This window comes from Pempheris klunzingeri, chromosome 9 (genome assembly GCF_042242105.1).
Source record: "Pempheris klunzingeri isolate RE-2024b chromosome 9, fPemKlu1.hap1, whole genome shotgun sequence".
NCBI classification, from domain to species: domain Eukaryota; kingdom Metazoa; phylum Chordata; class Actinopteri; order Acropomatiformes; family Pempheridae; genus Pempheris; species Pempheris klunzingeri.
The window spans coordinates 12531010-12555707 of NC_092020.1; the positions used below are offsets into that span (position 1 = coordinate 12531010).

At 43.8% G+C, this 24698-nt stretch overlaps 2 protein-coding genes across 2 annotated transcripts; one reads left to right on the top strand and one right to left on the bottom strand.

Annotated features, from left to right (window-relative positions):
- The first annotated feature begins 1491 nt into the window (after nt 1-1491).
- Nucleotides 1492-19086, top strand: frmpd1b (FERM and PDZ domain containing 1b). The gene is made up of 16 exons (XM_070837252.1): nt 1492-1568; nt 3909-4019; nt 5691-5863; nt 7288-7390; nt 7817-7862; nt 8194-8298; nt 8473-8568; nt 9385-9510; nt 9661-9780; nt 10541-10674; nt 11530-11656; nt 12052-12144; nt 12321-12503; nt 12853-13000; nt 13285-14262; nt 14477-19086. Exons 2-16 carry the CDS (start codon nt 3913-3915, stop codon nt 17062-17064), a joined length of 5127 nt encoding a protein of 1708 aa, XP_070693353.1. The 5' UTR covers nt 1492-1568; nt 3909-3912; the 3' UTR covers nt 17065-19086.
- A 1802-nt stretch (nt 19087-20888) lies between these two features.
- slc25a51b (solute carrier family 25 member 51b) lies at nt 20889-24560 on the bottom strand. The gene is made up of 2 exons (XM_070837459.1): nt 24449-24560; nt 20889-22853 (listed from the first exon to the last, which is right to left on the bottom strand). Exon 2 carries the CDS (start codon nt 22796-22798, stop codon nt 21863-21865), a length of 936 nt encoding a protein of 311 aa, XP_070693560.1. The 5' UTR covers nt 22799-22853; nt 24449-24560; the 3' UTR covers nt 20889-21862.
- Between the last annotated feature and the right edge of the window lie 138 nt (nt 24561-24698).

Sequence of the window (24698 nt, forward strand, 5' to 3'; positions counted from 1 at the left end):
GCTTGGCTTTGTTTTGCTCTCAATTCGAGAAATGCTGCATTGATAGGCTTTTTCCTCACTCCTCCTCGTCAACAGACTTTTTTTAACGTCTCACAGTAGATAACTTTTGTTCTTTCTTTTCTTCTCCTGCTGCTTTACCCTCTCATTTCTTTGCCGCTGCCCTTTTCACCCTCTTTAAAATTCTCCCCTTTTACTCCCCCCTCCAATATCCTGTCTTTTCTCTCTTTTCTTTGCAATTCTCTTCTCTGTATCCCTTCCCCTTTTCTCAGCCCCACAGAGCCACCTCCCCTCTCCCACCCTGCACACCCCTGCAACCCCCCCATACGTCTTTCCTATGTGTCTCTCTCTTCTTCTGCGCTCTGCTTTTCTTGTTGCCGGTGTTGGCAAAGTGGCAGAAGGAGGCGGTCGGAGGCCTAGCGAGCTGCATTAGCCCAATGCATTATTCATGTGCCCTGCAGTCTGTGTGGGTCTGGGTCTTCTGTTGGCTTTTCACTGGGACACATGGGTCTGGCGAAAGAGCTCTGAGTGTGGGACACAGGGCATGATGGAAGAGCTGCACAGATGGGACTATCAATTCCTTAATTTTGGCTCCCTCTTGTAGATGAAAGCCCCGGGGAATGAGAGTTTACTTCACAGATCGACATTCAAGTGCAAAAGGGGGCGGTTTCCTTAGATGAGATCAAGAATGTTTATTCAGTGTCCCTCCTAACTCAACAGCCAGGCTTTTCACAACAAAGCGTTCCCCAAGTGTGTTTTTCTCCCCAAACTAGAGGCCTGCTAAGGTTTCAGACATATCTGCCCCGATGTTCATATTAAAGACTTGTCCTCTTTTATTATTGGCCAAGATCTCTGTCTGCCTGGCAGCGTTTCCATCTCCACCACATCAGGATTCACAGGCTGTCCTCTTTTGCTTTTAGTGTGTGCCCAGTAAGAACTGTTAACTGAACTGGGTGGTATGAAATTTTAATTTAGACAACCAGACGGAGATGGAGTGCCTCGACTTCACATCGCCATGTGCTTTTGAGGCTGCAAGAGAAAGAGAGAGAGAGAGAGAGAGAGAGAGAGAGAGAGAGAGAGAGAGAGAGAGAGAGAGAGAGAGAGAGAGAGAGTGAGAGTGTGCCTTGGGGACCAGAGGAGGGGCCTCTTGGAAAACCACAACCACATAGCTGGTTTGAACTCACATCTGCTTTGCTTGACATACTTGCTTGTTCACTCTGAAAACATCAACAACTGGAATATAGTTCTTTCACTTATGAATAGGTGAAAAATCCATGTCAGATACAGCTGATCCAACTTAATCAGACTTGATAACTTGCTCTTTCACACTTCGTTCTAATTATAAACTGCTCGTGTGGATATGCATCTCGTTTATGGAATTTGACAGGTCTCCCTGATAACGTTGCTCTGCTCTGCACAGGTGGCCGCACCAGATTGGGATTGGCCCTGATGATAACAAGGACCCCCCTCCACCTCTTTTCAGCCAATCCTGGAGGGGCTGCTGAGCTGATGTCTCAGAGAGCGAGAGGGTATTTGTGTTCTGGAGTCCTGAAGAGACAAGCCACATCACGGTGAGTCACACTCTCATAGTCTTTAGTTAAAATGTGGGACATTCTGCTGCTTTTTTAAAATACGTGGATAAGCTCCTAAAAGTGTTGGTATCCTGAGGACAGAATACATCTTTTTCTGCCTTTTCCAGAAGCTTACCACATGTAATTAATGTGTAATACCTCGTTTTTGAGTAGAATTTGTAATTGTTTGAAATTAAAGCATTTCAAGGGCTGAACCATGCACAGTAAAACAAGCATATTTGCCCTTACGTCTTTTCAACTATCTGCTTTAGTAAGGTTCTGAAGGTGGGTTGTTATTTCAAAGAGTGCGGATTGTAAACCCCTTGCTCAAGTGCTTGGGATGTGCATGTAAATAAAAAATGGCCGACTGCTGCTGCCCAGAGAGACTGTCATCTGAGATGACTACCTGACTCGGCAAGGACAGTGCGGGTGAGAGAGAGGGGTGAAAAATACAGAAGACAGAGGGGAGAAAGAATGACAGCAAAAACCATCACCTGACTCAGCACTGATTGCAGCGCCACAGCACATACAACACACACCTGCACACCCACACGCCTCCAAGCGTGCTGCACATACGGTCCAACAACACAATGCAAGGAAGTGTGTATCAGCAACATGGACTGTGGTTCATCTATATGATGCTGATTCTATATGGTCTATATGTTTCTCTTTCTCTCAATGATTGCGGGGGGCGAGTGTGTCAATAATCACACTCGGTTCCTCATGTGCAGCTGTCAGCTACCTAGCTCCACTCATCCCTCCTCGTCCATGTCAATCTTCGTCAATCCGGATCAGCGTGAGGTGCTAAAGTGACACCCTGACCAGTATGGGCCCGTGCAGAACCAGGGTGTCTAATCCTCTTAAAGGACAGGCCTACGCTCATGCTTTACTACTACTGAGGGAGGCTAGTCATCACTGGTCTATACCCAGTGATCACTTCATCAGAGACGAGCTGAAATCTTGCTGTTCTAGCTGCTGAGTGTTTCAACAACAACAAAAAAAGGAAAATTAATTTTGTATATTATTCCATGAATACAACTTCCCTCACAGCAGCACTCCTTAACATCTTCTATCAATTGCAGTGCAATGTGTATTTTTTCTCCATGACTCAGAACTTAAAATACAGTGAGGTAATTGCTCTGCAATGACTTTACCCTCCTTATTTATTGGACAAAGGCATGTTTTAAAATGCCTCAGTAAAGCGTGGAAGAAAACTGTTGTGCTTCTTTTAATATCTCCACAAATGCTTGGCTTGCAGAAGTTTCCTCCGTATTTCAGAGCTGATCAAACTGTGCTCTCTGTGAGGCCAAGGTTTGGATCATTAGGTTTCAGGAGCACATTCATCATCGTTAGTCGTATTGATCAGGTCTTGGTCGCTACTCTTCCTGTGCCTGCCAAAGTTTCCCTCCTTGTTCTTTGCGTCATGGGGTCAAACAGTCCAAAGCAGCCGGGAACAGCAGATGAATTATATCACAAGACAGCTGCAGAATAATATCCACTTAAAAAAACAAAGAAGAGAACTTGAGTCATCCAGTGTCGCAAACAATTGTCGCAAATTAAATGATGACATCTCTGCCATTTAAATCTTTGTCGCTATCATCTAACACAAAAGAAACATGGATATGTATAAAACAGCACTCCTCGTAGAGTATATTTTCAGCAACAGAAAATAAATCCTGTTAAGGAATTATTAGAGGCTCTAGAAGCTCAATGCCAGCGTATTGATTGGCTGACAGAAACAAATCACAGTTGAGGGGAGTTGTTAGGTCTTGAGATTCAGTCAGGATTCTATGCTGACCAACTTTGCCTCCCTGGGGTTCGACTGGGCCGTCCATCCTTCATTATGTTCCCAATACTCCCCTCTTTAAAGGGCAGGCTAAGCAGAAAGTGCACAGCTGCAGAGTTGTAGTGAACATGCAGATTGTAGCATATTTACACTGAACTCTTTGCGAATCAAGTTATTGTGTGAAGGCGTGATTGTTGTTGAGAATCAGGTCATTTAGGCAAATGTGTGTGACATGTGTTGTTGTTCAGGCTGACTTAACTCCACCCCTCTCTTTTTCTCTCTAAGCCTTTCTTTCTGTTCACATATCTGATTATTCATCGTGTTCAAGGCAGCTCTACATGCTCTGAATATAAAAACGGAGCAGACAAGATGCTAATTTAGCTGGAGCACAATTGAGGTGCGCAATGAACAATCCAACAAGACAGAGCTAAAGCCTAAGCAGTTTCAAACTTATTCTCTCCCTCTAAATCCTTTCATCTTCTTTCCACGTCTCTTTTTCTCTCTGTGTTTTGCTTGTAACTCATATAGCTCTGTCTCTCTCTCTTCATCTTTAGATAAATGGAGGAGAAGGAGCGATGTAGGAGCAGGTCTCCGGCTCGGAGGGCCAGTCGGGTGCAGCAGGTGGTGGGAACAATAATTCGTCGCACCCGAGAGTCGCTCAGCAGGTACAGAATGAAGAAGGGTCAGAGCTCAGGGCAAAGACCCTTTTTAAAGTTCAGGAAATGTTTGTAAAACATGTAAAAAGTTGGAATGTGCTCCCTTAAAGGTTGCTGCAATTTTTGCATCCCACGTCATTCACATTTAGTTAGCAAATTGTTAAATATTCATATATAAATACTGACACCACCAGTGAGAATCAACGAGGAAACTGAGTAGATTTTGATGGGGAAACAACTGAGTATGCTGTAGAAAATGTAGGTACCACACAGCCAGCAGTAGCAGAAAATGTCCACCCCACACAAACCACTGCATCAACAACAAATAAACAACTTATATAGTAAAAAAAAGCCCTAAACAATCAAGTTTGGGATAGAGAGTGGAGAAAACAGCATAATCCACTTCTAGGCCTGCTGCCAGAATCTATAGTGGGGAGGGAGTGTGGGATGTGTGGTATATATCTTCTAAAATAAAAAATATAACTGTACAAAGGGCTTCAAGATGTTTTATTGTTAAATAGAGATGGCTCTAAGAAGACAGAAATACCCAAAAATCAGAAGCAGAAATTGAGAAAGAGTAAAGCTGATTTCTTAACCTGCTATGAACACACACACACACACACACACACACGCACACACACACACACACACACACACACACACACTCCCCTCACATTCAGATGCATAACACATAGTTGAGTACATATTCAAAACCTGAATGTCCCTCTCTCACACACAAACACACCCAACAGTGAACCACAACTATGCTCTCAATAGCCCTTCGTTCCCTTGTTGTCCCCTATGTGGTTTCTCATTCGCAGCAGTGGAAGCCGTGCAGAGAGGAAGCCCAGTAAACTCCCTGTTAGTCATTCTTGGGAAAACGTCTCACAGGCCCCAGGGAGATTTAAATCACCGCTAGATTTAAACACGTGTACAGATACTGTACATTCCCAGAGTGCTGATGATGTATTAGTTTGTACGAACGTCACATCTGTTCTGAGTTCAACACATATGAAGAAGTACACAGTAATGGCTACTTAGCCTGCTAATTCATGTTAGCAACCAAGCTTACTTTTAAAGTACTGTGGGAAGTAAGGAAACAACACAAAATGGTATTTTGAGCACAAAATTAAATGGGATTTGGGATCATTTCAAAATAGGAAATCCAAAAAGTTTTTTGAAAAACATTTTCTGAGACGAAAGTACGTGGATTCATCGTAAACCAAATCCTTTTGAGTTTTGGATTGTTGTTTTACACAAAATTAGTTATTTGATATGTCACCTTGGGTTAGGGGGAAATTGTGATTTTATAGACAAAATGACCATTTGATAAACTGAGTAAATAAATGACCATTTAATCAATTTTGAAATAATCAATATTTGCAGCCTTTAAGTCTCTGTAAAGTCTGAAATGATCTTGTACTATGTCAGAGTTCCTCTATACATTTAGACTTCAGGTGAAAAAATTATTTGAAGTCGAATTCTCACAGCTTCCCTACAATTCAATAATCATCTCACATCATCTACCTAATAAAGACAGCAATGATGTGTAACAGAAAAAAGAAAGATTTTCTGTACAAAGTGATTTAAGTTGACAGTGTACAGGGACAGGGAGTTTATCTCCCGATGACCACAGTGATGTCCAGTCAGGTCACCTGTGACCCTGTTTGACCTCTTCAGAGAGCGGTTGCTAGGCGATGGGAGGTCGCAGCGCTCCAACAGTCTGTCCAATCAGAACTTCCAGGCCAAGCTGACGCTGCAGATCACCAGGGACCCGGTACTGGACAGCAGCACTGGACATGGATTCACCCTCACCACAAACGCACCCCTGCTGGTCAGGGACGTAGCCACAGGTACACGGGCTGTGTTGAGGTGATGGCGTGTGTTTGTGTTTGTGTGTGACATGTTTATCTGTGTGGTTGAGTGCACTTTGTTTTCCTGCTTCCCCTCCAAATGGCCACCTGCTTTATCAACCCTGCACTGCCTGCAGCAAGACAGATTTACACTCTCTCTCTCTCTCTCTCTCTCTCTCTCACACACACACACACACACACACAATTTGACTCTCTCCTGGCATTCAAACTGCAAGGCATAGTGCCAGAGAAGCCACTGAAACAACAGAGCCACCTGCTCATTCTTTTTAAATTCAATCACTTTTCATTTAAACAACTTTGATAGGGGAGAGAGGGAGAGAGAGAGAAAGAAAGAGAGAGAGATGCTGACCCCTTACTTTTATGTCTGTTCTGTAAAATAAGCTGATAAATGCCCCGAAGAAGGTCCCACCCTCCCACCAACTCTGTAATTGCTATCTGCTGCCAAAGAGAGAAAAAGAGAGAGAGAGTGAGAAAGAGTGAGAAGTGATAACAGAAGACAAGATGTAATAGACGGAGAAGATGCCAGCAGGAAGACCCAGTGGGGTATAGACAACAACCAAAGTGCAAATATGGCCAAAGAGAGCAAAATAATGAGTGTGAAAGTACGCAGAGTGCAGAGAGGGAGGTTGGGTGACGTTTTTGGGTGTGGGAGGAGTCAGCAAGGTCCTGGTAGTGAGCATGTAATTGTGAGAGGAAAGTGGTGGATGAGGAATGAGGATAGAAAAGGAAAAAGGAGGAAGGGAGAGAACTTGAAAAACTGCAAAGATCAGGATATTGGCTGAGCTGACACAAAAGCTTGATGAGGGTGGTGGGGTCGGCTTGTCTGGAGAGAGAGAGGATGTGTGTGCGTATGTGCGTTGGTGCTAGCAAAGCAGTGTGGGATACTGTCAGTGGGTCAAAAATCAGGGACAGACGGGGCTTTGCCAGGCATACGGGGTGTGTTAAAATATGTACGTGTGTGTGTGTGTTTATGCACACATACACTTACACAGTATGCTTCTATATATGTGTGTGTGTGCTAGAGTAAGCTGAAACTGCTGTGCCTCAGTCGTGCTCTCTTGCCTGAAGACAAATGAGTATAAATAACTAGAGAAAGCAGAGCAGAGCTGAGCTGGATGAGACCCAGCATAACTGTAACCCCTCACATCCTGGAGAGCTCAGCTGAACACTGTTGAGTCAGCCATGTTAAATAACCATACGTGTCGTGTCGTGTCGTGTTGTGTGTGTGTGTGTGTGCGCGTGTGCGCGTGTGTGTGTGTGTGCGCGTGTGTGCGCCTACCTCTGTGTGTACACCTCCCTTTATCTGAACTGAAAGTGCAAGCCCACGTGTGCAGCTGGGTTTTTGTTTTATGCAAGCACTCACTCTTTTCATTGTGTGCCTGTGTGTGTGTGTGTGTGTGTAGGGAGTCCTGCAGATGGGATACTGTTCCCAGGGGACCACGTGCTGCAGATTAATGATATAGTGTTAGAGGATTTAAGTGACGAGCAGGTGGAAAACACTTTAAGGTGAGAAGAACTGCAGAGATCTATCTATCTATCTATCTATCTATCTATCTATCTATCTATCTATCTATCTATCTATCTATCTATCTATCTATCTATCTATCTATCTATCTATCTATCTATCTATCTATCTATCTAATGACAAACCAGTTCAGTTATTGGGACCAGTGTCATACTACCGTCATAGGACATTTGAGTGTGTGTGTGTGTTTGCATGTGTGCATGTTTGTGGATAATTCATGTGTGAGGGTGTGTGTGTGTGTGTGTGTGTGTGTGTGTGTGAGAAAGGCTTAGCAAGTTAAGAGCAAAGATCAGAGGAAAAAGTGCTTACTTGACAGCAGGACAGAAAGATAATGATCTCTCTGGTGTGCATGTGTGTGTTTTTACATGTGTTTCTGTATTCGTGTGCGTGTGTTTTTCTATGTCCAGGGACTTGGAGGATTGTATCAATGTGACCATCCTGCGGCATATGACAGTGAGTACAAAGACGACATTGATGACCCCAGCTCAACACAAACACACTCACACAGTGACAAAGAGTCATTACACCATCCTTCATTTAAATATAAGCTCTGTGTGTGTTTCCAAGCATGTGACTGTAAGCTCCCATCTTCTGACAGGATTAACCGCCCCCACATTGCTTTTAGACTGTGCAAATGCAAACGTGTGCATCAACCATTTGATTCCTGCTGTGGCTGTTGAGTCTTAAAGTTTGTTGGTCTCTGATTTGAGATTGACAGTGTGTGCGTCTTAGTCCACAGTCCAGCCTTCACATAATGGACCTGGTGTGTGTCTCTTTGTTGCAGAATCCCAAGTCGTCCATCATGTCGGCAGAGAAGAGAGCTCGTCTGAGGAGTAATCCAGTTAAAGTGCGCTTTGCAGAAGAGGTGGTGGTCAATGGGCACACTCAGGTGGGAAAAATCTTATTTGACACAGACTGAGCCGCTGATGAATTACTCTTATTTCTGGATCTGTCACACTTTTGATCAGTGTTTATTTGGCCCAGTCTTTTCCTATTTCATCTGTCCTCGCTTGATATTGATTCCAATCCAGTCATAATGATATCTCTCACCTCTCTCCATCAGGGAAACTCTCTTCTTTTCCTGCCCAATGTCCTAAAAGTCTATTTAGAGAACGGACAGACCAAGGCCTTCAAGTTTGACAACACCACCACTGTCAAGGTATGTATTAAACCAGTATTGTTATGGAAACCAGTGTAGATACTGAATTGAAGAAGAGAGAGGCAATTTTTGACATATTTGTCACTACTAGTGCACTCACTGAAAACCAATGAGAAGACACTGGCTCCATGTTCATTTATATAACAAAACCAAGATCCAGCTGTACCTATCTTACTGTAACAAAAGCAATAAGCAACAAAAGAAAAAGACAATATAGATAAACTGTGTTAGTTCCCTTTTATTTAATGTGAAGAACTACATTTCACTGTATTATTGTCCTCAGAAGATTTGATCATTGCCGCCCTCAGTTTCTCATAAGCATTATGAGACCAAACAACGGATCTTCTGTAGCTTTGAAAGGCTTCCCAGAAACAAGTGGGTGTATTTTGCAATTAAGCACACCACAAGTTCAGGTATGATTGCCCCAGGGGTGTTGGAGTGTGGGTTTGCTGTTTTTAGATGTTCATAATTGTGTGCTGTTTCTGGTTCTGGGAAGTTATGAAACATTTCAAAGTGAGGAGGAGAGTGTGCAGTGATTCAGTGCGGTGTTACATAGATGTGCTGTACACGATCATCATAATGAGACACGAGGTAGATCAGTGGGTCAGTAAGTCACTGCCAGTAGGTTCATGTCTGTTGTTGTCTTCGTGGACACATTATTATTGTCACAGGATGTTTTATATTTGTATTTCAGTTTGTATTCCTAGCCAGAGGAAAACTGAGAGGAGAATCACATTTGACCATCTGCCATCAGCAGACTGGGATGAAACATGTTTGTCTAAGGGGGTCTGAGCTGTTGGTTTTTCACCATTCCAGGACATTGTTCTGACTCTGAAGGATAAACTGTCCATCCGGGCCATCGAGTACTTTTCCCTGGTGCTAGAGCAACAGTACAGCATCACCAAACTGCTGCTGCTGCACGAAGACGAGTTCATACAGAAGGTGACGTACACAATGGATGCACAAATCCACACAGATATATACAGTAGTTGTGGATGACTTATACTAAATGTAATTTATTTAAGACCTAATAAAACAACGCCAATTAGAACTTGCCTACATCCTTATACCTCTATTTTACGTCCTCACCAGGTGGTGCAGAAAAAAGACTCCCATGACTACAGATGTCTGTTCAGGGTGTGTTTCATCCCCAGAGACCCCACGGACCTGCTGCAGGAGGACTCATCTGCCTTTGAGTATCTCTTTTTACAGGTCAGAAAATCATCTTATCTACAGAACTATTTTCTATTTGTCTCCCTCTCTGTCCATTTTAGAGACTCTGTGTTGCCCAGCCTCAATCAGAAGTTTTATCCTTTCTCTTTACTTGCATGTGGAAAGATAAATGTCCATACATTAAAAATCAAACCAACTTGCCAAATGTAGCTGTATGTCCAAAGTTAAATAGATGTCGACCTGTATGTGAACCTGATCTGTGATGTTGAATTGTGTGCTCTAAGTTGAGAAGATGAAGACGTTTGCAGTCAACATACAGTTGCTTCTTGTGTCTTTTTCACAGTAGTTCAAACCTGTCCTAATCTCACTTAATAAGATGTATTACTGTGGCCTTTTACTGTATCACCTTGTAGACATTTTGTGAGTTAACAAAGAACTCTGTCATCTCCTACACCGGTTATCTTTGTGTATTTTTGTTGCACAGTAAAGCATTGGGAGTGCCACTTATGTCATGTTGATTTATTGTTCTATGAGGAGTCTTTGCCTCCTGCTGTGTTTGTTTTTGCTGTATAAAAGGCAGATAGTGTGCCCAGAGTTGGTTTAATCATAAAGGGCTGTGTATTTTGCAATGTCTGACATGAAGTGTATCTTGGTATATTGTACATATAAATTTATAAGTATGACTCCTTTTAGATGTTCATCGTTATGTTTACTTCCATACAGTGCAGTGCTGAGCAGTGTAAAGCATGTGTGTTTGTAATGTTTGTATGCGTTATGCTGTGATTCTGTGTGTTTGCAGAGTGTTGGGGATGTGCTGCAGGAGCGTTTTGCAGTAGAGATGAAGTGTAATACTGCACTCCGCCTGGCAGCCCTGCACATGCACGAGAGACTAGATAGTTGTGGACAGACCAGGGCCTCTATCAAGAGTATTACGTGAGTCATATGTGTTTGTGTGTCCATGCATTTTTAGGGTCATGCTGGTGGGACACTGTGGCCCTGACTCCAGCACTCCTTTTTATATATATTTTTTTGTAATTTTGGTGATCTAAAGGTTTGAGCTTATTCTACTGCTGCAATCATCGTAATTTGTGTGGGATAAGGGTGCACACTAAATGCCTAATCTAGTAATGTGATTGGAAAATGTTTTGTATGTGTGCACCAGGGTGTGTATTTGTCCTATTTCCTGTGAGTGGGTCAAAAGTTTCTTATAGTCTTATAAATTTCCCTCTTTCTGCCATTCTCTGTTTCTCTCTTTCACACTTAAAAGATATAAATGCTCAGACACATAAGCACAGATACATTTCCCAAAAGACCACCTCTCTGACGCACCAGTCGTAGATTAATATAGTTACATACGTCATCGCAGTTATAAATACTCTCTGTATTGCCTATGCAGGCTTTTTTCACCTCATATTAAAGTCACAATCCAGTCATGGTTATAGATACAATACATTCAGGTAAAATATGGATGTTTAGTAACATCTATTGGCAGCTGTGAGGGAAAAAAATCAGCAGCTATGTCTACTCTACAAAACTTCACAAATCCCAATGTGTTTTTTTTTTTTTTCAAAAATAATTCAGGTTTTAATGTACAAATATCAAGCTATCTTAACTGTTCGAAGCTTCTTCTTGACATTGGTCTTTTTTACGGACACTAAATCAAGGGCATTACAGCACATTTGGGGGGTTGCTTCACTTCTAGCTGTGGCAGGCATTGAGGTAACAGAGTTGTTCATCATGTATCAGTGTTTTTTTTTTTTCATTTTTCTGTCTGTGTGGTGATGACAGGAAGGAGTTTGGCCTTGACAGCTTCATCTCTCCCACGCTGCTGAGCAACATGAGAGAGAAGGACCTGAGGAAAGCCATCAGCTACCACCTCAAAAAGATTCAATCCCTGCTAGAACCGCGCCAGAAGGTAGATACCAACTAATGGACGAGTGGAAGGAAGCACTGAGAGGCATAAAGAGATGGATAGTGACAGTTTAGTATTGGCTTTAAGGTACTTTTTAGCTGACACTTACAGTGACTGCTAATCTCCCTGAGGTTTAAAGTGGTATATGGAGTGACAGCAGGTTGAGAGGGAGATAGATGGAAAGTGGAAGGGTAATTAAAAAGGAAATAGTAGGTCTGGGGCTTGGATAATGTTTCTCCGAAAATGAGTGAAGCACATTTCTCTGTGGAGAGCAGTGTTTTGGTCAGTGAGTCAACCATGACATCCCCCCAGTTTTCTTTCCTTCCGTCATCTTGTCTGCCTGTCCTGCTGTCACTCTTACTCTTCTCTCTCGTCCCATATTCACTGTGGCATTGTAGGTAATATCTGCTACTCAGGCTCGGTTGGCCTACCTCACTCAGCTGGGAGAGCTCATTTCATATGGAGGGCGATCATACACAGCTACGATGATGGTAAGGGTTAGGAGCTTGCTGTGGTCCTCTGGGTCTGCTTGGTAAAGAACAACATATAACCAATTTGATTCAAATTTGACCTTTGATCACTGTCACATGACATTATCAAACACATTTTACTCCTTTTATTCAGTTCTTTTCTAATGTATTATTTCTCACTCTCACTTACACTCCAGCTTCAGGACAGGGAGGTTTTGGTCAGCCTGCTGGTGGGAGCCAAGTATGGGATGAGTCAGGTCATCAACCACAAGCTCAACGTGATCTCTACACTGGTGGAGTTCAGCAGCATAAGCCGAGTGGAGTTGCTCTCGGAGTCGGACAAAGTTAGCCTACTGCGCATCTCACTGCACGACATGAAGGTATGGAAGGCAATGCATTCATATGCATGGTCATTAGGACACTGGACTCTATTATTCATAAAAGTGTAGGCCCTTATACACAGACACAGATATGAAAAATGGATATTCACTCACCACACCACATTTGTGCAAAAGCTCATGCTAGAGTAAATATAGGTCAAGCATTTCTCCTCCGATACACAAACAGTATGCAGCCTCAGGGTGTATGTAGCTATATAAAACTAATTCACTGGACTCAAAGGTGACTCTCTCTCCCTCTTTCTCCCACTCCATCGCCTTTTCTTCCTTACCCTTTGGCTTTAATCACCACCGCTTTACCTTATCTTCTTCAATACCCTCCCCCTCTCAGCCATTTGCCTTACTGATGGACTCTCTGGCAGCCAAAGACTTAGGGTGTCTGCTGGGAGGCTACTGCAAACTCCTGGTTGATCCCAGTGTGAGTGTCTTCCGTCTGGGGCGCCCAAAAGTGAGGGTGCACCGGATTCCTGCTGAAGAAGGTGTGTGTGGGAAGTTCGCCGTAATAGAGGGCGTGTGCTATGAATCCCTATCAAGTGAGCAAAAGTTGTTTCACTTAAAATTATCACTTTCTGGCTTTGGCCTTTTGATAGACATTTTTCACATCACATGTTGAAGTACAGTATTTCACCAGCCAGTAGGGGTACGGATAGAAAAGCAACCATGATATATCATCATGATTTAAACTTTATTCTGTTCTGCTAATGAACTAACTTTTTTTTCAATGCTTGTCTGGTGTGTGTGTGTATTTTCCTGGTGTTGTTAGGTTATGTGTCTCGCTGCTGTAGTGACTCAGATGACTCGACAGATGAGGATGACCCAATGGATTCTCACACTTACAAACGCCCAGACCCAGCAAGTCAGGACTGGGAGGAAAGGAGGAGAGAGGAGGAAGAAAAGAGGAGAGTTGAAGAAAGAAAAGAGAGAGAGGAGTACAAAGGCAAACAGGAAGTGAAGATAATTGTGACAACAGAAGGTAAGGAAAATGAGGGTGAAGAGCAAGAAGGAGCAACAGGAAGTGGTCTGCGTAGATATAGTATTATGGATGAAGAAATGAACCTGGAGACCAGCTGGTACCACACAGACCCACGGGTCACCAGTAGCTTCTCCAGCTTGTCCAGTGGTTCCTTGAGTGCTGCCCTGGAGGAGAGCAGTGCCACAGCCAAAGCCCCATCTCGTCTGGATGCACTGCGTGGACCACGCACCAGTGAGGATCTACCAAGCTTGGATGTTCACCACCCCTACCTCCTGGAGCCAAAACGTCACCAAGGGCCCCTGCGACCCACCAACCTCAATTACCGTGGCAATGACAACTCTTGCCTTTGCTTTGCTGAGCTCTCCAAGGCTGATTTCCTCCCCAGCCCACCTGAGGCTACTAGTGATGATGATGATGACGATGACGATGATGATGAGGATGAAGGGAAAGGAATGGAGGAACTCAGACGCATTTCTAAGATCCCTAGCTCAAGAGATTTGAGAATGATTGACAGCATACCCTTTGAAAGATTACCCATTAAAAGGAAGAAAAAGATCCCTCCCAAAGTCCCATTAAGGACGAGTTCAATTCCTGGGAACAAAGCAGGACAGGCTGAGCACCGCCTCTCCAAGGATGAAGACGCTCTATTCCTGACACCTTCACCCAATCCCAAACCAGCTCTTTTGGTCAAAGAGACTGTTTCAGAGTCTGAGGACGAGTTTTTTGATGCACAGGAGAGATTTACTCCCCCAGTCCCTGATCTGTCAGGTTTGTTTACTGCATGTTTGTTTAACTTTGCAGACGAAAAAGACAACAATTGTGTTTTTGGGATGGTCCTTTGTCTATGCTGTCTGGATTTTATTTGATGGCAGCAGGCGATACACTAACATATTAATGTGATTGAAGAACGTGTGAGGACGATTTGTGTAAATCCACTTTCTCTTTCTGTCCTTTTCATTTGATTTCTCTCTGTCTCTCACAGACGCTGAGCTGGCCGACCGACGAAATGCTAATCGGTTGAGTGGAACCTGGAATGGTCTTCCAGCTGCCCCAGCGAAATCGCCATCCTCCCCTCTTGCCAATAAAACCCAATCTTTTAAAATCAAAAAGGAAGTGGAGGTGCCTAAAGGCCCCACAAATCAACGTACCAACCAACAGCTCAGTCCACCAAAGCTATCCCAGAAATCTGAAATTAAGGTCAAACCACCATTGGCGCCGAAGCCCCAGCTGCCTCCCAAACCTCAGATCATTAATCCCAAATCCCCCCAGCATGGGAGATCATACGCCCACTGCAATGGAGATGCCTCTGGCCGTCTGTCCTCTGAACTCCTGGAAATGGAGCCAGACACCATGGAGTTCAAGTCTGTTACATCTGGGGCAGGTGGACTGCCTCTGTCATCGCCCCTGATCACAGCAGTGCGCTGTAGCAAGCAACCACTGCCCATTACAACACAACAAACTGAGGAAAAGACAAAGAGGCAGGAAAATAGCCTAAAGCAGAACAAAGACCTGATGCATGAGAATGGAGCGCATGTTGTTTCCAGTGACAAAGCATGCATTCCTGATCAGAAGGAAACCCCCAAAGTTGAGGGGGAAAGCAATGGGACTGCCCTACCAACAAAGAAGCCGCCAAACCTACCCCCTATCCACCGCTCTAATTCAGGTACAAAGCTAGCCATTCCACCTCCAGTACCCCCCAAACCCACTTCTCCCACCAATTTGCACCCCTTATCACTACCTGCTAGCTCTCCTGTCTCCCCGACTGATTCAAATAAAGGGATTTATCAGGATTGCATCAGTACGCCAAATGGAATCCACCCTTGGAGCAGCCGCAATGGCAGCATCCAGTCAGGACCCAGGAGGGTCTCTCTGAGTCATGAAAGTCTGTCACCAAAAAATACAGATGCACCTCTCACCCTCACCACCTCCCTCACCTCAACCAACTCCAAAGGCGTTGGGGGCCTAGAAAGCAGAGAACCTGGAAGGTCTGGATCAGGATCAGATCTGAGGACCAGCTCTTCCAGTCTGGGGGGCAGACTACCAGCTTCTGCCCTGAGAGGGAAGATCCAGGCTCTGCCTTGGTACATGACCCGTTCCCAGGAAATTTTGGGAACTCTGGACTATCCCTCCACTAGCTCCATCAATGGAGATACATCTGGATTTGGCTCTGGTTTGTCTGTGGCCAGCGGTTTATCAGACTTAAACAAGACTCCTGTCAAAGAAAAAGAGCCTTTGACCTCAAAACCAGGAGGGGAGGGGAGCGTTTTGGAGGATGGAGCTGAGGTTGTCATAGCAACCATCAAAGAGGCCCAGGAAGTGACATCACAGATGAAAAAGGCCAATGGGACAAACGGCTCCCATCCTAATCTGAGTTTTAAAGAGAATAGTGCACACCGCGGCAGCGTTTCATCAGAGCAGCCTCAGTCACGGCCACATTCAGCAGTGGGGTTGGGAGGTGTGTCCAGCATGCAAATCGGAGGTGACTCACCAACCTCCTCACTTGCAGAGAGTACTCCTCCACAGCAGCACCGAGAGGCTTGTGGCTGCCGCACTGTTTACGCCAACTGTTTCAGTGGAGACACTGAGGATGGTGTGAGCTTTGATGAGGAGCTTACTGTTTACGAGTTTTCCCGTCGCACACGCCCCAAACCTGCCAAACCCCCAGCTGTCCCTTCTCCGACAACGCCGTCTCCAAACCCCAATATTTTGTCACTACTTAGGGACAACCCTCGCCCGCTCTCTACTTTCTCCACTGCCTCCTCTGAACTCAGTCCCCTAGTTTCACGTCCGGTCTCTCCCACAACCTCACTTGGCTGTCCTCTTCGTTCACTTACCAACAAAAATTATGGTGGGCTGAAGGGAGGTTTCGCCTCCCTGCGTCAAGATATAGACCAACTTCTGCTGGTCTTAGAGAGGGGAGCACTTGAGCAACCCCAACAAACATCATGCCAAGACTCAAACCAGGATATCACAGGCATAAAAGTAGGGCCTGATTTAAATCACAATGGAACTGAAGGCAGCACTACCCCAGAACCCAACCCAAATTGTACTGGGACAAGCACCGCCGCCATGACAGAGGCTGAAAGGAGTCTTCTCCAGGCAGAGGCTCGACGATTGGCATCTGGCTGTCAGCGGGCCACACGTGTAGGCTGGGCTCCTGATGAAGCCCTACGCTCTCTATCTAACAGCTTCAGTGCCCTGGTTCAGTTGTCAGCAGCCTGCCTGAGAACAAACCCCTGTCCTGGTTGTGACATCTGCCATAATGCAAGTCTAGTCCATGGGGATGAGGATGACGACAGCCAGGAACCCATGGATAAGCTAAAGGAGATAGTGGGTCTGTACCGGGAGTTTGTTGGGGATGTTGAGACAGCTGGGACTGGTACTGGGGTTGGGGGTAAGAGTGTGGGCCTCACTGGGTCTGGACAGGGTCATGGGGAGAGTGATGGGGTGAGGCTACTAGCCAAACGCTGCACTGTGCTCATCTCCTCTGTATTCGCACTCACACAGCTCTTCCGGACACGCACACTAGACACCTCGGACACGCCTGGCCACGTACCTCTCAACTTTTGACCTGTGTACTTGTATCCACTAATAACCCACTGACTCTAGAGGTGAGACAAGAGGAAACAGCACAGAGCGATCTGGTGTGTAACCCCTGTGTTCTTGTACAGTAAGTGCCATGCACACCACAGCACATGAACTTTAACCCACATTACACACACCCACATGGAAAACACAAACACCAAACAAGACCCTAAACGATGAGAGGACACGTCATTGCTTGGCTTCTCTTTGGACGCATATGGACTATGCATTTGTACAAATGAATTTTATAATTATCTTATAATTCTCTTATTTTATGATACAATCTGTGTATGTATGTAAGGATGAATTACCCATTTATGTATTTATGTATTTATTTTTACAATATTTGCACCATGGTCTGTGATATGCAGGTCTCTGGTGGAAAAAAAAACTATGGATGTCACTGGAATTTTATTTTTTCCTTCTCTTTGAGACAGTATTATGTTCTTTTGCTGCTTTAAAGATTCCTCCACTCCACAAGGTGTAATCTGTAAATTGTCATTTTTCACATTTATTATAACAGTATATTTTACTGACAAAATGCAGAAAATATACTTTGCCACACTTGCAAATCACAGTTATTAACTGATTTGTTTTAAATGCGCAGGGACCGTACCTTTTTAAGGATTTAGTTTTTCAACATTACCGTCACATATAAATGAGATACAAAACTGTACCATTACAAAGCAGGGAGAGCACTTTTGACTGTTACAGATTGCACCTTTTTATGAGACACATACCCTTGTGTAAAGTGTTTTTCTACCCTTTCCCTTGTCCTGACTGATTTTGAGTGAATGCTTCTTGGAAAATGACCCCATTACCCAAACGTATGCAGTATTATAACATTAATCTAGTTTTCATCCAAAGGACATTTACATATATATTTTCTTGGAATGTGTGGATGAGGCCCAGGGAGCAAAACAGGGGACCTTATTTATGTAGTTAAAAAAAGTTTTTGACTTGGCACAAAGGTGACTGTTAAACTATGTCCAGATGTAGCAAAGATCCAAAGTCTTACAACACTGAGCCACAAGTGTTCCCCACTATGGTTTCCTCTTTGGGCACGCCACCTTATTAATAACATACTGACTGACAGATGGACTGACTGCTGTATGCTGGGGTCAGAACTGTAGATATACATTTATATCTTTGTGTCCTATTCTGTCTCTACTTTAGTTTATGGCTATGCAAACATAAACTCCCCACCCTCCACATACTGTAATCTTGTTTTTTGTGCTAACATTAAAAACAACAATAGCTGCATTATGTTTGTCTGAATATAATGGGTGCTTTCTTTGTTTGGAATGTTGGCCTTTGTCTTGTTTCGGGAAAACTTACTGCATTATGGATTGCAACATTCTGCAACGTTGCATGGCATTAGCATTTGTCAATATTAAGACTCTTGTCTATACTGATGTCTGTGAATTGTCAGTAAAAGGATTACATTGCTTGATCAGTTTGCTGATGTACAGTGTTCACTAATCAGCTCGTCCATAGCACATGATGCCAACTCATTAAAGAGCCATCCGATTTGGAGGATTTACTTGAGCCACCTACGACAAAAAAGGTAATAAGCCAAATCAGTCAGCAGTTGCTTATACAAATATGATTAGGGGATTAGCTAAAATAAGGACTGCATTAGTGTTCAGAAACAGCTGGTGAGGAGATCGGTTGTATATTTAATCTTCTAAATTGATGACTGAAGGAAGTTTTGTCAAGGTGGCCAAACTTAGAAATATAAAAAGGCAGGTCTCTTGTGTGGGATTTCAGAGCTTCCAGTTGCCATGGAGGTAATGTCCAGTAGCAGCGTCCATCACAGCACCAACATCAAGACATAGGTCTCAGGAGCATCTCTAGCTGTTCATCAAGCAGGCCCGAACAGGGAAGAGTGCCTGTGCCACCTGTTTGTTTTGTTTCTGTGTGGTGAAACTGAATCGACAGCATTTCATTTTCAAAGAGGACATTGTGTTTCTACAGGAGCAGTCAGTTTTCCATACCCACAATGAAGTCGATGTACCAAGAAATGTATTGTTTGGGAATAAATTACACATTGACCTTGACAATGTTGAATATCTGGATGTTTGGGTTTTGTCTTTGAGCGGTTATTCACTAATTTTATGAGCCAACTGTCAGTTCATATAAGCTCTGTTAATAAATAGTTTACGAATAAGATCAGAAGACATTTAGTTCACCATCTTGGCCCTACATGAAACCCTGGCATGCATATTTTTAACACAGAATACAGATCTGAAGATCAGCATCACCTCTTTGTTTGTAACACAGCTGCACAACTAATACTGTTAATGAGGATTACTGTGGGGTTTTTCCTTGCACTGGACTCCCACAAAGGCAGAGTTTATAAATGCATGTAGCGCTGGTGCCTCCTCTCTCTTTCTCCGGGAATGTCCCTAAATTATTTACAGAGCCTGCAGATTTAGGGGAACATTTCCACCCGTTTTTATTAAAATACTCCCTTAAATAATGAATTGGAGTATAAACAGAAATTAAGATTTCCCCAAAGATGATGGTCAAAAACACATTTGTGAGAGTGAATAGATATGGCTGTGGAGCTGAGAGGCTTTGTAACTACAGCAGCTCAACTCTGCCTGATCCAAAGTCTCCATGTCAGATTGCCCTTAATCTGATCATTATTGCAGTCTAACTTCTTGACACAGTGATCTAGAAAGCCGCACTCTGCACCATTGCACATGTACAACAATCTGACAGTGTAGTCTCTTCAGTTTGACTACAATACATCATTGTAATGGTGATGCCACGTGTGTGATTGATTACAAAGAAGGGATTAAGGTGCATATCTGGGAAATGACAGGTCAGATAGACATCTTATTGTGAAGTATTAGTCACAGGGCTCACAGGACACACAAAAGCCATTCAGTTTCACAATGTATGGGTGACTTACATAAATTAAACATAATTTGTGTTGTGATTGAAGCGTGTTCTTTCAGAAAATGTGGCTGTTGACAAATGTATCCCCATTAACACCCACATACTTATTCACTGTCAACACCTTTAATGGATTGATTTTAAACATTTCACTTGATTACAATTTGACATTTTCATAGAGATTCGGCATCTTGTGCTCCAGGTAAAGTGGTAATTATAATAGTGCCATTTAATACAGGCATCTTACCTTTGAGGAGGAAACCCTAGAAAATCCTGAAAAGATCTCACAAAACAGTACACTGTGGACAGTCAAAATGAAAAGAACTGAAGAAATAGGCCAAGTGGTCCATTTACATGGCAGCTTGAGCTTTTTGTGCCACTGAACATTACCCTCTGCCCCTGTCTTCTCTCAGTACCATTACTGTTCAGTCTCTCTCTCAGTGTCCAAGCAGCATGCCTTTCCTCTTCGGGCTGTCGTACACAGCGAGAGCTGCTGCATGGTGACTGTGTCTACTCAAGCTTGAAATCTGAGCCCATTATGTCAACAGATGTTACAGACAGAGAGGAGACTAAGCGTGACATGAGGAAAGATATAAAAGAGTGAGAAGAAGGAGACAGATAAATATATAAAACATATGTTAAAGTTTGTAAAAAAAGAAACAAACATTGAGGAACACTTGGTTTTAAAGTCAATCATATCCCAAAAATAAACAAATGTGGCAGTGGTGCATAGCCAAATCAACAACAAAGGTCTTTTTTCTGAAGCTGCAAAAGGTGTTGCAAAAAATGAGAGCGTACTCAAAAGGGAAAACACTTTCTGTGGGATTATCTGTTGCAATAAAAGTCTAAATCAAATATCTTTTTTTTCCTCTTCCACTAAATCATATTAAAAAAAAAAGACAAAATCTGGGTGCAACTGTATATTTTACTGACATATACATCAATGGGCACTTGTCAAAACTCAAATAACACATACAACCTGCCAGTAGGACTTCATAAAATAAACCAAGACAAATTGCGTTTGACAAACCATTTCAGTCCCTGTTGGCATAGATGAACCGTGTGTGAAAGGAGAACCTGTTTAAAATAGCCTGTGTCTGCTAGACAGTATTTCCAAGAACCTGTGCATCACTTATACTCATTTCAATATAATTTCATAAATATTAGCCCTCTGAATTCATCAACATATATGCCGAATGTTTGGAGGTGAAAGAGAAATAAAACAGCCAACACTGTGCTATACTCTGCTTGACATTAATTCTTGGGGCATTTCAATGGTTAAAAGTACAAAAAGCGTTTCAGTTAATTGACAGAATACAGCCTCACAGACAAAGTGCTCTTGGTCAAACAGACACACGGATATTCTCTACAAAACATCACAGGACATATGAAGGAAAAGCGTGTCCTACAAAACAGTTAATCTAGTCAAGTAACCTTTGCTTGAAACTGTGTGTGTGTGTGTGTGTGTGTGTGTGGGGGGGGGGGGGGTCGGGGCACTGGAGCTCAGTTTGCCACCCAAAATGTTTGTACACAGAGCAAACAAGGGCATTTCAATTGGACCCTGGCACAAGTTTTGTATAGGCTAAAGCGTGTGTCTTGTATATAATACTTTGATAACAGTAAGTGGTAATGGCATGTGGCAGGTGGTTTATCTCAAACTGACTGTTGGCCCCTTTCAGAAGTGCAACTTCACGGTTGTCTTTCAGTCATGGAAACTCCAGCATCCCAAAAACAGTGCCAGACAGCAAGTGCATTGGCTTTACTTTACTACTTCCTCTCTCCACAACAAACTGGCTCTATTATTCCACGCAGGTTTTTCCCTTTAAATAACCTTAATTGCTTTCTATATCTCCATTTCTTCATCTCCAACCCTCCCCCCTCACAAGATTTTCAGCAACAGCTCGTAGGTGGCATTGATGATCCCCCAGGAGAGGACTGAACGGTAGAAGTTGAGGTGGACCCCTCTGAAGAGCATGGCCAAACTGCCACCCCTTTCTCTCCACACTGTTAACACCACCTCCCGACAAGGCTTGAAGGCTCCACCGACCTGAGACTGAGCCCGGGATTTAACCACATTTAATGGATAGAACATGATGCCAAGGGCTGCCCCCAGCAACCCTCCACACACAAAATCATTAACTAAGTGACCGGCCTGGCTAGTTACCCCAGGGAGCTTCTCCTTAATGGGCCCACGGAGCCCAAAGAAGAGCACATTGCTAGGGCCATTACGGAGGAGTATGGGCACAAGGCCACGGTAGCACTCTCTGACACCGTACTCAGTCAGAAGTGTCCGGAAGGTGTGGACTGTGTTGTTGAAGCGCCCGTGGTGCCGATGGTCTTGTAGTAGAGTCTGCACACGCTCAAATGGTGTCAGGGTGGCCTCTGCGGTTCCCGCCAATGCTGCAGCAAAGCTGCGTGTGACCAGATCAGGCACACCGGTGCCAACAGCGCGATCTAGTAAGACTCTGGAGAAGTCCTCGTACAGACCAAACATGATGGCCACTGTAGTGCTCTTCTGGAGTAGTGGGGGCAACAGGCCCCTGTAAAGATTTCGCAGCCCATCCCTCTGGAGCTGCTGCATTGCCTCAAAGGCCAACACACCGTGCAGCTGCTGGCGAAAGAGCACCTTCTGGATGGGGAAAGTCAACACAATGTTGGTAAAAGCTGCAATGGAGCCGCAGACATAGTGCTTCCCCTGATTGCCAAGCCTGGCGCTCAGAGCCCCAGCAGACAGCAGAGAGTGGCCCCCTTTAGTCAGAGCAGCCTGAGGCTGAGGTGTCCGGGCTGACTCAGAGTCCATGGTGCTAACTGCCATGGGAGGCTCAGTGCTCCATAGCCTGCTCCTCCAGCATCACATCAGCATACGTACCCTGTGAAAGAGAGGAGAAATATCAGATATACCTGCTTCATTATCTTTTTCATCCCCATGTGATGGAATATGGAAAAATAAAAGTAATTTGGTTATGAAAGAGTTCTGAAGTATGTTCATTTATAGACTTATCAAAGAATAACATTTTTAAGACTTGCTTTGTTGAAACATTAGAATAGCAAATAAATACACAGTGACCGAAACCATAAAATCAAAATGGCCATACAGGCTACATGTTGGCTTAAACAGACTAAAATGTTTAATCTCAGCCACCTGCCTTCAGCTTGTACAACCAGGCTGCCCTAACTGGCCACCGATAACAGTTATTACACAACTTCACCGACTGAGTGTGTCATAGGGGACGATGACACAATCATGAGCAGCAGAAGACACTGGGTCCATTCATTTACATTACAAAGCACCATATATTTCACATTATCATAAAGTGTTTAATGTAATATTTGCTAGTGTCACACCCTACCAAATACAATAATAACCTGGGTCAAAGCAAGGTCCAACAGAAATAAAAATAAGAGTACAAATACCTTTACAACATTGAGCAAGTTGCCTAAATATAGCCCAAGGAGTAGATAGTGGTGGCAAAGTTGAGAGGTCATTAGAGGTCACAGTAATGGAACCAAAATATCACTGAAGAAGTCCTTACACACAGTCTCAGGTCAGTGTGACAAATCAGACTGCCACATGGTTACTGACATGTGAGAGCCCCCACTGGACTTAAAAAGCTATTAAAAAAACCTGCAATGTGATAAACATAATAATGGCACGGTTACAATTTTAATTCCTCAGCAGCAACGACAAAGAGCGGTCAGATCTGCTGCAGTTACTTTTACAGGTATTCAGACAGTTCAGTGACTACTACGAGTACACATGACTGCTGCTGGTTGTGCACTTTCAGTGCATGCATGTGTCATACAGGAGGCAAAGTTTTCCACCCTAACGGATTACGATAAAAAATGAAAACAGACACATTGTGCTATTGATTCTTTACTTTGATCATTTGAGCAGAATACAACTACCGTATTGCGTAATCCGATGATTTTCCATGACTTAGTCTTTGGCGAACACGCCCTCCGTTTACTCTACAAACTACTTAGCCTTTCGTGTCAGACCTGTTGTCCTAGCATGCTGTCAGTCAGCAGGCTGATACAGACATGAATGCTTAGCTTCAGGACAAGAACTAATATTAGTAAATGTGCGACTGGCAAATCAAAGATCAACAAATCCCCGACAGGGCTAGCGTGCTTAGCTCAAGAGCTATAGGCTAGGCACCCAAATGTTAGGCTGGTTAGCTAACTAAGCTAGCTCAACAGTGCTAGTGACCGGGCCTTCTCGGTTATGTTAGTAACAGTCAATCACATGCATGTTAAAAAGGTAACGAGAGGAGGAACTAGCTCAAATATAATGGCTGCGTTCTTCCGAAAATTACTCGTTTGCCTAGCATGCTAAGTGGCTAACATAATCAGAGTTAACACGGAAGGGCGCTGATTGGTTGGAGAATGTCAAAATAGGCCACAGATGGTCTCACAGGTTTATGGTCAAGCGACCACCGGGGCTGATAAACGAGTCTTTACCTACCGTGTAACGCCAGTCACTGTCCTGTCCCGGGGCAGGTAGAGGGCAGTTTTTCTCAGGGTAATTGGGCCACAGCTGTAGGTCGTGTCTGCAGCCCCAGCAGCAGGTGATAGGAGCGATGCATCTTTAGCGCCTGCGCACTACTGCAGATCTGACATCATGAGGATGTTTGTACACTTAGTTAATTGTGTTGCACAATGTGAGTAGTGGGCGGTTCGTGTTGGTAAAGTATCGCCAATGTTACTGTGACGAC

What these genes read in the sequence shown, in the direction of transcription:
- slc25a51b (XM_070837459.1), bottom strand. Translation starts at nt 22,798, where the DNA reads ATGGCAGTTAGCACCATGGACTCTGAGTCAGCCCGGACACCTCAGCCT.
- frmpd1b (XM_070837252.1), top strand. Translation starts at nt 3,913, where the DNA reads ATGGAGGAGAAGGAGCGATGTAGGAGCAGGTCTCCGGCTCGGAGGGCC. An exon ending in TGCTAGAACCGCGCCAGAAG is followed by an intron (nt 11,657 to 12,051) that starts GTAGATACCAAC and finishes GTGGCATTGTAG; the next exon opens with GTAATATCTGCTACTCAGGC. An exon ending in TCTCACTGCACGACATGAAG is followed by an intron (nt 12,504 to 12,852) that starts GTATGGAAGGCA and finishes TCCCCCTCTCAG; the next exon opens with CCATTTGCCTTACTGATGGA.